Here is a 13,871-nt window from a genome sequence, read left to right on the forward strand (position 1 = left end):
CACTGGGACAATTCCACCCAACATCCTCCATGGTCACTGGGGCAGGAAATAGGGAAAGGTCTTCTCCCTTCTGTAGCAATTGGAATGGGATGCAAAGGTGGTCATATATATATAGGTGTAAAAGGCCAACAGGGGTTCTGACTTTTCCACATTCCCATTCCAATATTCTCATTGACCCTTTTATTCAAAACGTTATCGATTTGGCCCTTGATTCAAATCATGGCTATGAATTCTCAAACCAAGAGTATTTCTTTCCCAATACCAGCCTCATATACTGCAAGATCCTTCTGCCCCCCNCCCCTTCCCATGTCACTTTATTATAGTAACTAGCTTTTGTCAATTAATCTCTTTGACCACATATGTAAAAAGTTTATGTAACCCTACTTTCTGCTCCTTTAAAAGAGCCCTTAAAACCCCTCTCTTCTAATTTTCCTACCTGTCTTCTTCTGTCTCCTAAACCCTCACTACTCACCCACCATTCCATATCCCCCTAGTATTGTGTGACATTTCCCCCACCTCTTAGATTGTAAGCTCTTCGGGGCAGGGTCCTCTCCTTCTGTGTCACTGTCTGTCATTTGCAACCCCTATTTAATGTAAAGCGCCATGTTGGTGTTTTATAAAGACTGTTTAATAATAATAATAACCCATGAAGCCCAGATCCCTCTTTTTATGTCAGTATAACAGTTCCTAAAAGTATAAAAGAGAAGTGGAATGGCCACTAACCAAGTGAAACCCATCTTCACCCCCCACACATTTGGAGTAAAGCCCCAAAGTGGGTTCATGACCTTCACTTTATTACTGAACCAGACCAACAGATTTTTATTTTCCATATAAAGAACCCAAAATCCCCCTTCATACCCATAAAAAAAAATAATAATTAAGGTGAGACAAAAAGTTTAGTTGTAAACAATATTATTTACTTAAATACGGAAACAAGACAAATATAAAACATTTGTACAGCACACATTAATAATCGCAGTATATAAAAACAAAAAAACAAAAATACATTTTCAGACTTTTTTTTTTCCATTCAAAACATAAAAATATTTTCTCTGTTAAGTTTAACTCAGCACTTTCAAGAAAAAAAAAACACTTTGTGAAATTCCCAGCTTCCTGAAAAGTACCTTATGTGCATTGTTCTTAAATAAACGGTGCATCATCTATTTAAATACTCAAGGGGGGTTTTCCGGAACCTGCAGAAAAAAAACCCCCGACATACAAAACCCCGAAACGGGTTCCACCTCGCTACGCTGTCAAATTGTAGTATCGGCCTGCGATACTCTGGAGGTTTGACAGCCGGCGAAGGTGACAAAGAGAGAATGTTGGTGCTTTTCTGTAAACTTTACTGAAAGAAAATAAAAATTGTAAAATGTTGCACTCTTTACTGTCATCGATATGCAGTATATATCCAGTTTCAACCCAAACACTGCTGTAAGTTTACCCAATACAGTGCATGATCAGTGTCTCGATACTCAGTATCACAATTACGGAATGCATGGTTTTCTCCCTTCACCGTGCCAAACGACCCACCCTTCCATCTCACAAGTCACATGGTTCGCCTTCGCTTCCCCATTTTATGATCCAAAATTAGGAAGACGTAAACCTTCTAAGGAAGGGATTAGTCACCGGGCGTTAACTCTTCTGCTGCTACAACGTAGGAAGCCAAGCAAGAGAAGAGTTAAGATACGGTTCGGCAAACCTCATTCTGCAGCTGTGGAGTTGGGTCTCAGTCTAAGAAGCCATGCTGGCACTTTTGGTCCCACCACAGATGAAGGAGAAGGTTTGCCGAGTTTGGCTTAAGGGAAATACATTGCTCACCACATGGTCCTTCTGGAGTGTTGGGATGGAGCAGCATTATCATGATTGTTGGGTGCTTGCAGACAGCATCCAAGACCCCACACTCCTCAAAAGTCTCCCTTCCATCTAGGCCAGGAAACTTGTGTCTCTCGAGCTGTCATGGAACTAGAAGTACCAGAATGCTGGGACTTGTACTTCTACAACAGCTGTAGAGCCATAGTTGCCTAAGCCTGGTTTTAGCCCTCTTCTCCGTCAAAGTTCTTTCGGTTTCAGCTTTCAGACCCCCAAGCAGTCCTTCTCCCATGGACCCACATAGGTTTATAAAGCCTAGGTCCTCCCAGGGCACAGTTCTTTCTCGCTTGTCCACAAAGAGCACAGTTCTTGCAGCCTAGGCCCAGAGGACATGGTTAATGCCCCCTAGACCCATACATGGGCTCAGTTCTTGTAACTTTAGACCCTCCTCAGGCTTGGTTCTTGCCTGGTTTGACTCACACGGGATACAGTTCTTGTCTCCGACCACCCCTGAGTGTTCTGTAGTCAAGTTTGGAAAGAGGGGTTGACAAGAGGAGGTGCTGGTGAACACCCAGGAACGTTCTGGGGTGTCTTCAGAAGACAGGTTGCCCTTTGCCTCCTAGCAGCAGTTGACACCCGTGCCGGGCATGTTCTCTCACCCGAACCTTCAGTTGTTCCACCTGCTCCCGTAGCATGCCGGCAGTGCCGCTCAGCCCGCTGTTTTCACTTTTTAGGTCTCGCACCTTCTCCTCCAGGCGGGCGATGCGTTCCAGCTTGCGTTTCCGGCACTTGGTGGCTGCTAGCCGGTTCCTTAACCGCTTCCTCTCCACTTTGATCTTCTCCTGCTCTTCCATGTTGATGGGGGAGAGCGGGGCGGGCGTGCTGTCTCTACTGCCGGCCTCAGGCACCGTCTGGGGCTCTTCTTTAAAGGTGGGACCCCCATAACTGTGCGGTAAGTAGTTGATGGTGGCTGAAGGCTGCCTGTAGCAGTTGTAGGTAGCCAGGTTGGTGTAGATGGCAGGGTCGTTGTACATGGTGGTGCTGCCTGGAGACCCACCTCCATTCATGGGCACCGGGCCGGCCCCGAGGGACACATTAGGGGGGGCATCGCGGTTCATCTTGTGCAGGTCGTCCAAAGCCCGGACAAAGCCGTCTACAAAGCCTTCCTGCTCCTCCGTACCGCCCCGGTAGAAAAGTTGCCCTCCATTGGGGCTGTTGATGACCCCAGGGCCGTTGTGGATGATTAATCTCTCCAGTTCGGGAGCCGACATCTTCAGGCTGGGCTGTTCTGGGTAGTACGACAGATCTGGCTTGCCTCCCCTGTAAGGTTCCGATAAGGAAGTCAAACTGGGCTTCAGCAAACCCGGTTCTGGTCTGGAGTAAGCAGATAACAGTGAGTCATCATGGTAAAAGGGTTGCTCCATCCTGGAGCACATGAGACCAGAGAATGTGGAGGGGAGACCGGTAACAGGTGCGAGGAAATCTGCAAACAGCAGCAACAGCTCCAATGACAGCTCCGAGTGTGCAGGAGGCTGACTCCTATCTGACAGGGCACAGCACAGCGCCAGAGCCTTTATACACAAGTCCCGCCTCCCGGAAGCTGCATGCCAGGCGCGGATTGGAAGCCAAGAGGCCGTCGTCACAGCTGCCGAGCGTGAGAAGGGGGGGAGAGCGAGGGGGAGGTGAGGGCGTTACGTCACTGCCAGGAAACTCGTGCTGCTTGTAAACAGGGGGAGGCGGGAGGGGAGAAAAGAGACTGAGGGGGTAATAAAAAAAACTGGGGAGGGCGCGAGAAGAGTGATGGACACATAGAGGGGTGCTGGGGGGGGGATTTAGGATGGGTATGGGGGGGTCAGTGGAATAAGGGAGCAGATTTAGGATGAATACAGGGGGCGTGAGGTGAATATTATTATTATTTTGTATTTATTATAAATTATTTTTATGTATTTATTATACATTTAATATACATTTATATTATATATTTATTATACATTAATATTATTAAGTATGTATTATACATTATTATTATTATGTATTTATTATACATTCTTATTATGTATTATTTATACATTAATATTATTATTTAATTAATATTATTTATTATATATTATTAGTATTAATATTATTATATATTTAATATACATTATTATTATTAGTATATACTTTTTATTCATTATTAATAATAATAATATTATTATTATGTATTTATTATACATATACATTTATCTTTTTCTACATACATAGTGCAGATATTACATAGAATTGCCCATACCTGCACCTCAGAGATGCTCTCAGTCTAATAATGTACAAACTCCATGCAGACGGTGGGATTTGATGGGCTGGGACTGTGGTGCTGCAAAGCCGGAGATTGGGTGAATAGTATAGGGGGAATATACAGAAGAGAGAATAAGGACAGTATGACAGACATGGGAGGGGTTGGAGAAGGAGGGTGAAGCAGGAGGGATGAGTGAGGTTAGTGTAGGGAATAGGTAGAGGAGACTGGGTGAATAAAGGTGTGAATGATGGGGAATGGATGAGGAGGTGTGGGAAAGGTGCAGAGAGGAGCAGGAAGGATAAGGATGAGTATGGAGGACAGAGAGGTGAATATAGGAGGAGGCTACATGGAGATTAGGAGACTGTAATAGAGGGCTGGGTGTATATGGGTAAAGGGAAGGACAGGGGCAATTGGGGTATTGGGGGGTGGGGAGTGAAAGAGAGTGAGGTGCGTAGAGGAGGAGGATACATGGAGATTAGAAGACTGTTGTAGGGTGATGGGGTGTAAAGGGAAGGACAGGGGCAATTGGGGTATGAGGGGAGGTGATGAAGAACAATAGACAGTAATTTATATATTAGGGAAATGATGGAAAGAATAGTGAAAAAGGGTAGAAGGAAATACAAGGCTTATATTGGAGAAGGAGCACAAAGGAAAAAAATATTATTATCTTGTATTTTTAAAAATGTAATGTTCATGGCACAGGAGGTGATGAGGACACTGCCCCATGGAGCTTACAATCTAACACACAATGTGGAGAGATGGTGTGATTGTAAAGAATTGGGGGGGGGGGGGGTCAGCATGCAGCAGATCAGAAATGGTGCAGGTGGCAATAGCTGTGGTATATGGGGGAATTAGATTGTTAGGAAGGTTTAGGAATGTAAAGAATGGGGACAGGAGGGAGCACAGACAGAACAGAGTGTAAAGATCGTATTGGGAGAATTAGGAAGGAAAGTGGATGATGAAGAGTGTATAGGGAGGCTGAGGAATGAAGACTGTACAGGGGGCAATACGGAGGGCAGAGGGCTAAAGGAAGGGTATAGAGGCGCTAAGGTATGGAATAAAGACCGTACAGGGGGCAATAGAGAGGACAGAGGGCTATAAGAAGGGTATAGAGGTGCTAAGGTATGGAATAAAGACCGATAGAGAGGACAGAGGGCTATAAGAAGGGTATAGAGGCGCTAAGGTATGGAATGTAGACCGTACAGGGGGCAATAGAGAGGACAGAGGGCTATAAAAAGGGTATAGAGGTGCTAAGGTATGGAATGAAGACCATACAGGGGGCAATAAGAATGCTATAAGAAGGGTATAGAAGTGCCAAGGTATGGGATGAAGACCATACAGGGGGCAATAAGGATGCTATAGGAAGGGTATAGAGGTGCCAAGGTATGGGATGAAGACTGTACAGGGGGCAATAAGGAGGCTATAAGAAGGGTATAGAGGTGCCAAGGTATGGAATCAAGACCGTACAGGGGCATTAGGAAGAACAGAGATATATGAGGAGAGTATATGAAGGCTGAAGATTGAAGACTTTACACATGAGAAAGTCGGGGTAGTATGAAGGAAGTTTAGGGAGGATACAGAATATAAAGTGCAGGGGCATTAGGAAAGACAGAGGTATATGAAGAGGGTATTGGGAGGCTGAGGATTGAAAACCATACAGGGGCATTAAAGAATTTACGACTGAGTAAGAGGAATTAGGAATAGATGAGAAGGATGAGACAATTTTGATAAATTCATTGATTCTATATTGTGGACAGTTCTTATCTAAATAAAAAAGAATGAGTACATTCCATTTATTTTATATAAAACTTCTCTCCGGTCTTTCTTATACAAAACACATGCTGACATCTACAGCAGAGAATAACAACCTTCTGAAGGTATTTCAGCAGAGACATCTTTGATAAGCCTCTGAGAGCCGTTGTAATAAAAAGGAATCTGCGATTGATGGTCATCTTAGTGAAAATACCTCCACGGCTGTGATTGTAATCTAAGGTGAATGTCATCCTCTGTGTTGCTGTTTTATTAAGGGGAGTGAATATGAGATTAAGCACAGTGAATGTAGCTTAAGCACAAATTAAAGGGGGAAAACCCAGAGATTCCATGAGGGAAGGATCATGACCTCATCACAGAATAAACGGGTGGTTGGGGAATTAAAGCATGGAAAAAAGGAAATGACTAAAACTAGAGAGGATTGTAGGAGCAGATGAAGGGAAGATCACAGTGATAGGAGATCCCTCCAATGATTCATTATGTAACCATAAAACCTGATAAACTACTCGACCTTCACCGGTCTTATACTCTGCTGTCCAAATGTTGGTTTCAAGTTCACGTACAATTGTCAAACAGATTTAATATCTGCCTGTCCCAGCAGCATTTGAGTCTTGCTGCTCCTTCGCCTCGGGCCTTCAGCACCCCAAGGAATCCGGATGTGCCGCACCCTCATCAGAAGAGGTCACGCTGTGCCAAGGATTTTCATTCCTGAAATTCCCGACATTGGCATCCTGCAGGACAGGCTGGATACCACGTGTCACCACCTGTCACCTCTTGTCATCTAGCTCTTCCGCTCCGGTGTGTTTGTGAGCGAGTTCAAGAGGATGGAATGCTGTTTCTTCATTGAGGCTGTTCCATGGAAGTAGCCGTATTTTTCAGACAGATATACCTACCTATAGTATGCAGTAAATAATGATCCAGAATATCATAATACGACAATTGGACCCAGAGGAGCCTTCCTTGCTTTGGACAACACCCGCCCTATGTCAATACCATCCCAGTTTTAGTTTTAAACTTAGGAAACTCTTGTACGGGTACACAGGAACCTGTGCAATGGTTTTATCTTGATTCAATGATAAAAGGTAGGTAGGCAAGTCATCTTGGGGCTGGTGATCAGGAAACAAGGTTGTCCACCACAGCCCTGGCCAGGAACTAACCCCTTTCCTCTATGCATCTATAGGGGAAAAGCTACCTCCACTTCACAGGTATTTTTGTAATTTTTCCTGGAGCTCAAACACGTGAATACAAGTTTATTATGCCCCTGAACCATCCAAAGTCTGATTTAATAAAACTTTCAAAAACTGGAGAAGTTAGACTATCATGGGAGAACCTGGGTGATCTAGCAAACCGCAAATGGATCTGGTCTAGGATTGAAAACATCTGCCAACTAATAGCAAATGAAGTTTGCTGGATTACCCAGGTTCTCCCATGATAGTCTCTCTTCTCCAGCCTTGGAAAGCTTTAATAAATCAGACCCATAGTGTCTCACCCACAACTGCTCATCGAGAATGACCCCATTCATTCCCTATGGGCAGTAGTTAGCAATTGAGTTCCACCTGCTGTCATATGTTGAACTGCTGGTTGGTTCATGAGGACCAGGACAGCGGTTGGGACTGTTGACAAGGTGCTAACCACCAGGGTCACCTCTTCCCACAGCCTATCTGACCGTCAGCCAAGTTGTTCTCCTGTTTTCTGTATGGATATAGGTAATTATTTAGTCCTATTTGTATAAATTACCAGCTTCATTGGTATGTTTTTGTATTTTGTAATCGTAGTTATAAAACAGAATTGGGTCAGTCATTTCTGGTTCTCCCTGGCCACGTCCTTAGCACTGTGTCAGAACCGGCTGTCTCCTTCCTCTTGTCTTTGCTGCCTTTCAGTCTTAAGGTTTTGCAAAGTTTTTGATATTGTCAAAGAATTGAAAACATATCAAATCTTGTGAACATTTCTCATTTGATTTCCTTACATGGTGTCTGGAAGTAGACGCAGAAATTTTTAATCTTTTATATGTAATTATATCAGGTGTCATATAGTTTTACAACTCATGACATGGGAACATTAATCAAAAGGAATGGAAATATAATATTTTGGATCAGAATTTTGATGCCACATTCAGTGATCTAACTCTCAGAACTTTTGGATTGAATGTCACAAGATGGAAGCATTTGTGGCTTGTACTAAGGGCTGACCACAATGGCATGCTTGGACTTGTGGTTCTCCAAAAACTGGTAAATGAAGAATTCATATGGCCCTAATGAGAGGTCAGAGCTTTCAATTATAATGCTTGATCCTAGGAGGGAGAGGCATGTCACAAGCCAGAACCTGTCCTTCCTCCACATCCTTGTGATTACGCCAGGAGCAGGTCACACCCTGTATGTACACGGAAGCCTCACCTTTTCTAGGTGCGCAGATAGAACTTCCTGACTTCTGTACTGCAATAGTTCAGTACAGACTGGATAGTGCTATGGGGCATGTATGCTTATGTCAGAATGGATGTGAAACACCTCCCACCACAGGGTGACACAGTCCATTTTGCTCCTCCTGCTATAAGGTGGCACAGACAGGAGGAGCAATGGAACATCAGGTCTGCCCTACCTGTCATAGGGTGGCACAGACAAGGGTAAAAATGTGATATGGAATCTTTCCCTCCTACCATGGGGTGATGCAGTCCTTCTTGCCCCTCCTGCCATAGGGTGGCACAGCCAGGAGGAGCGATGTGACATCAAGTTTGTCCTACCTGCCTTAGGGTGGCACAGACAAGAAGAAGCAGTGTGATATGGAGTCTGTTCTTCCCACCAGGGGGTGGCACAGACTAGGGAGGCAATATGACTTGAAATCTGCCCCTTTTACTACAAGGTGGAACAGACAAGGGCAGTTATGTGACATGGAGTCTGTCCCTCCCACCATAAGGTGACACAGACAGGTGCAGCGATGGAACCCTAAGTTTGTCCTACCTGCCAAAGGGTGGCAAAGACAAGGGGGAGCAATGTGAGATGAAGTCTGTCCCCCCTGCCAGAGGTGGACAAAAAACAGGAGGCACTATGGGGCACTAAGTCTGTTCCTACTGCCACAGGGTGGCATAGACAAGGTGGAGCAATCTGACATGGAGTCTGTCCCTCCCACCATAAGGTGACACAGACAGGTGTAGCGATGGGAGCCTAAGTCTGTCCTACCTGCCATAGGGTGGCACAGACACAAGGGGGGGGGGGGGCAATGTGAGATGGAGTCTGTCCATCCAATCATGGAGTGACACAGAAAAAGGGGGCATTATACCATGGAATACGTCCCTTCTACCACGTGGTGGCACAGACAAAGGGGGCAATGTGGCATGCAGTCTGTCCCTTCTGCCATAGAATGGCATAGACAAGGTGAGGCAATCTGACATGAAGTCTGTCCCCCCTGCCAGAGGTGGACATAAACAGGAGGCACTATGGGGCACTAAGTCTGTTCCTACTGCCACAGGGTGGCACAGACAAGGAGGAGCGATATGACATGGAATCTATCCTTCCTATGGTGGCACACAGAAAACAAGAGATTTGTATTGCTATTGCAGAGTTTTACATATAGGGCTTGGTGTTGGGATTGTTATGCAGCCCATACTTCCCCATCCTATTAATATCCTATGACACAGCAGGAAGTGACGGTGGGTTAAATCAGTGCAGCTGTGGGAAGAATTTGTTAACTCCTTCAATCCTAGAATAAAGACCCCATTGTATAAGAAATTCTATTTTTTCCTTTCCATTCAATGTGAGGGTTATTTAGGTCTGTGTTGCCCGGAATTTGTATATATTACTGTAAATAAGCAGTCATAGTCAACACGGACAGTATAATGGAAACTGCATCCCAAAGCCAAAAATACACCCTTGGGATCAGCCCATTGGATTGGATTATCCAGGTTGGGTGCATTGATGATTGGGTGCATTGATGATTGGCAAAGGCACCGACCCTCACTTTATGACCAGTTAGCATTCAGCCAACTTTGCTTTTTCAGGTGATCAACATTAATTAATCACCAGCAATGGAGGACGTAGCCAACAGTGGGCTCCTGTGCAGAGCTGACTTGGGGCCCCTGTGGTGTCCATGTGTGGCTTAGGAGGGTATGGGGCCCTTGTGCAGTGGCATACTTTGCACCTCTCTATGTTGGCCCCTGATTACCACAGCCAGAATACAACGCGCGTTCACAAGGCCACTTCTGCATATGGCAATACAGACTTCCGTGGGTGCCGGTGCACAGATGCAACTTCAGCACTTTATTTTTAGAAATTCAAAATGGAATTGGTCGACTTTTAGATTTAGGTTTTGAGCTGAGTAATCTTCATTGTAATATAGGTGGCAATTTGCATAAATCTGCTATTTTATGTGGCTGGCAGGTCTTAACATAGAAAATATAGCTCAGCGTGGCAGCTCTACCAAGGATTTTTTTTTACATAGCTGCAGAAATCATCTAAAGGCCAATATGCTGAAAATATATCCCAGCAATTTAAAAATTAATACGTGGAGCTTTTGTGGTGCATGACGCAGTTAGAAGTACGCAGCAGTCAAGCGTGAAGGTTTGATATTTATATCAGAACATCAGGCGGATATTAAAAAAATATTTAATGCGTTTATGTAGTTATTACGACATTGTAACGTGTCATTTTAATGCAGGTTATATATCGATCTGATGGTTTTTTAACTTCCTGTACACCCAGGTTGGAAGAGAGAAGCAGCTAGACAACTAACAATGAGACGTCACAGGAGAAGGAAGCAGCGGGATGAGCACATCAGAGAGCTGCTGCTCCTTCCTCGTCCAATCAACAGGTGGATGTCAAAAACGTCAATGAGGGGAAATCTCCCCAACAAGGCAAGCAACAATATTACATGGGGGAAAGGTAAGGTCCTTTGTCAGGACTTTCTTACAGTCTAAAGTCCACCTCTAATATTCCTGCCTAAAGCTACGTACACACTTCCAATTATTATCGTTGGTAAACGAACGACGAACGATCCTGCACGATATCTGCGAACGATCGTATAGCACCGATCCTGTACATACAGATAACGACACGATCGTTCGTAGATATTGTACACACAATAGATGCGATCGTTTGAACGATACAGGAAGTTACGTGCACCGCAGGAACGTTCGTTCATCACGCATGCTCAGACCATGGACGATCAATGAACGATCGTACACACGAACGATGGTCAACGATCGTCGTCCAATCCGATCCGCCGGTCCGGTCGTTCATTTCCAAGGACTTTCCTAGTTCGTCGGCGTCGTTGGTTACTTTTTTTAGGAACGATTTTTGCCCAATCGATCATTCGTTGTTCATTTTGAACGATAAAAATTGGAAGTGTGTACGCAGCTTAAGTGATAAGTGTCAGACAAAACAGAGATAGGAAAGGAATCCCTGTAGGGACACAGAACTAAAAATAAATGTACAACCGGGGCACAGATTGTTTTAACTAATTATTAGAGTGGCTAGGCAAAGTAGCAAGAAAATAGACCTGTGTGTGCTGGGATTCACCTGAGATTTACAGGGATTCACTTTGCCAATCAGGGATGGTTTTACCCAAAACGGGGCCCTGGGCAAATATGGTGGTGCACAGCAACGTCATTTGGGGCCTTTAGGATGGTGGGGGCCCTGGGATGTTAGTCAAATTGCTCCTTAAATCTGACCATTTCCAGCCTCTCTGGTTGCTTGAACCTTTCTTTTATTGTCTTGGCACTTCTCTTGCATAGGGAAGCAAAGTGATGGATCCAGTACTTCCAAGTATGGAGGAACATGTGATTCACTACACCTTCTCCCATTGGATGGTTAGCCATTCGGACAACCAGAGCTGTCACATGGAGCTGAGAGAAGCGCCTTATACTTTCAAGTACAGGGGAACATGTGACTCACTACACTTTCTCCCATTGGACAACACTGGTAAAAAGCCAATCAGACAAGCAGGGCTGTTACAGGGGCAAAGCATTCTCAGCCTTCCATCAGCTATAAACATGGAAGACCCAAGAGGTTGCCAGTACAAGAAGACCGATATGACCAAAGTAGAACGACTTCAGGCCACAAGCAATTCATTCACTACTTTTTCTCATTGTCTGCTCTTCACAGTTCACCTTAATGATCACCATATTTCACAAACCCGAACTGTCACTGTGTTCTTTTTCACCATCTGTTGGCAATTTGAGGTTTTTGGGAATCAGAGCTTTCCTCAGTTTGTCTAAGCAGAGTTACACAAGCTTCATTCACAGCAGGAGTGACTCAACCATGAGGCACCAGAAATTTCTCTTCTTGTTCTTTATAGCTTAGGAGGTCATAACCACTCGAAGCTTACAGAGGGTCATCGGCAGAATGGTCCGACTCTCTCTTTCACCTTGGATATATAATTTTTAGGTCCTTGGATTGTTCAGTAATGTTTTTGAAGGTTTCCTGAACATCCTGAAATCCTAAAACAAGGATTTGTGCTTCTAGGAAGAAGATACATTGACATTGTTGGAGAGGTCATCAGTAGGTAACCATTTCTGATCTGTTTTAGGTCAGCTTCCTAGATCCCTTCATTTTGTAATGTCCTATAGACGCTTTGGTCAGGGCTTTTGGTATACATTGGCTTTCCATTTAGGTGGACTGTGAAGCTCTCATTCAAAAGCAAACAGTAGAGTTGTCGAAAATCCCAAAGAAATCTAATAAAATTCTCCAACATTTTCATTCAATTATTATATTGAACATTGATTGGGAATTCCCATTCTGTGTTTCATCGATACACAGGGAGCTCTTTCCAACATCCAAAAGAAATCTAATAAAAAATGGGCATTCTTGAACATCAATCAGTGTATTGATTTGACATTACTTGGGAAAGCCCATTCTTTGTTGATTCAATGCCCTGGGAGCTCTTCCCAACATACAAAATAAATCTAATAAAATTTGGAAAATCTCCAACATTTTCTTTCAATCAATGTATTGATTGAATATTGATTGGGAATGTCCATTCTTTGTTCCATCGACACTCTTGGATCTCTTCCCAGCAGCCACCAGCGAAAATGAGTGCCCATTGCTGTTTACATTACCAACCAGGCTTTGTAAGTATAAATGCCCATGAGCTCTTTGGTGGGCTAATTTTTCTTGGGGGGATGCTCCTGGGTAAATTTCACAATTGCCGACCAATGTGTGCACTACGGTATCCATGTAGGAGATATCAGTCATGCAAAGTGGTCGTGCACCCATTGAATGTATGACCACGCCAATGAGTAGTCTGTAGATCTGTTTGAGCCTAAATGGAGAGACGGACTCCAGTTTTATAGTATAGTAATGTTTATTAGACAACAGGTGACCCCTCATATCACTAAAAGTATATCTATACCCAACACTTTTTTTTGGATAGACCAGAAAAGGATTACAAAATGCAGTCAGAGAGCCTTTACTTCCTGCCCGAGAAAAAGTTGTCTGGGTTGTTGAATGCTAGAACTTCTAGAACACAGTTTTTTAATGTTGCCTCTTTACCCCATGCAGGTTTCCCTTAGTTCTTGTCTAGTAAAAAGTTGTCACCAGTACAGGAAGTGTCCAATGAAACTTGACGGATGTTCTTTCCCCATTCTATCCAAAGCTACAGATTTGGGTACAGAAACACGTACATTTGAAGAGTATTGCCTATAGAGATGCAAGGCTGTCAGTGAAAAATTATGTTTTTTAATATTTGCCTGGAGGGTCTCCTGTGAGATAATCTACTCTTAAGCATGAATTGACAAGATGAACCAAAGAAAAGAGCTGAGAGGCAAAGACAAGGTTAAATTTGTGGTCAGAGCAAGGCAGAGGTGATTCATTCCCAAAAATCCCAGCCTTACAGATGGACACCCCACAGGGAGGGACACACACAGCTGGAGAATAGGAGATCAGTCTGTAACAAATCATACACTGCTGAGCAGAAACTGTCTTAGAATATTATATATCTTATTCTCAGTGGTGCAGGAGGGGCCTGTGTATATCTGTAATATCCTTGGGGTGTAATACATTCAGGGAAAATGCAGGGTCAATTCAAAATT

The 13,871-nt window shown here is 44.0% G+C and overlaps 1 protein-coding gene and 1 long non-coding RNA gene across 2 annotated transcripts; one reads left to right on the forward strand and one right to left on the reverse strand.

Annotated features, from left to right (window-relative positions):
- Positions 1-895: 895 nt before the first annotated feature.
- On the reverse strand, positions 896-3,363 carry JUNB (JunB proto-oncogene, AP-1 transcription factor subunit). The gene has a single exon (XM_072399490.1). It carries the CDS (start codon positions 3,243-3,245, stop codon positions 2,403-2,405), a length of 843 nt encoding a protein of 280 aa, XP_072255591.1. The 5' UTR covers positions 3,246-3,363; the 3' UTR covers positions 896-2,402.
- Positions 3,364-5,246: 1,883 nt separating this feature from the next.
- On the forward strand, positions 5,247-12,524 carry LOC140324928 (uncharacterized). The gene is made up of 3 exons (XR_011919593.1): positions 5,247-6,076; positions 10,546-10,725; positions 11,577-12,524. It is a non-coding gene; the product is annotated as an uncharacterized lncRNA (long non-coding RNA).
- The last annotated feature ends 1,347 nt before the right edge of the window (positions 12,525-13,871 follow it).

This window comes from Pyxicephalus adspersus, chromosome 2 (assembly GCF_032062135.1).
Source record: "Pyxicephalus adspersus chromosome 2, UCB_Pads_2.0, whole genome shotgun sequence".
Lineage (NCBI taxonomy): Eukaryota > Metazoa > Chordata > Amphibia > Anura > Pyxicephalidae > Pyxicephalus > Pyxicephalus adspersus.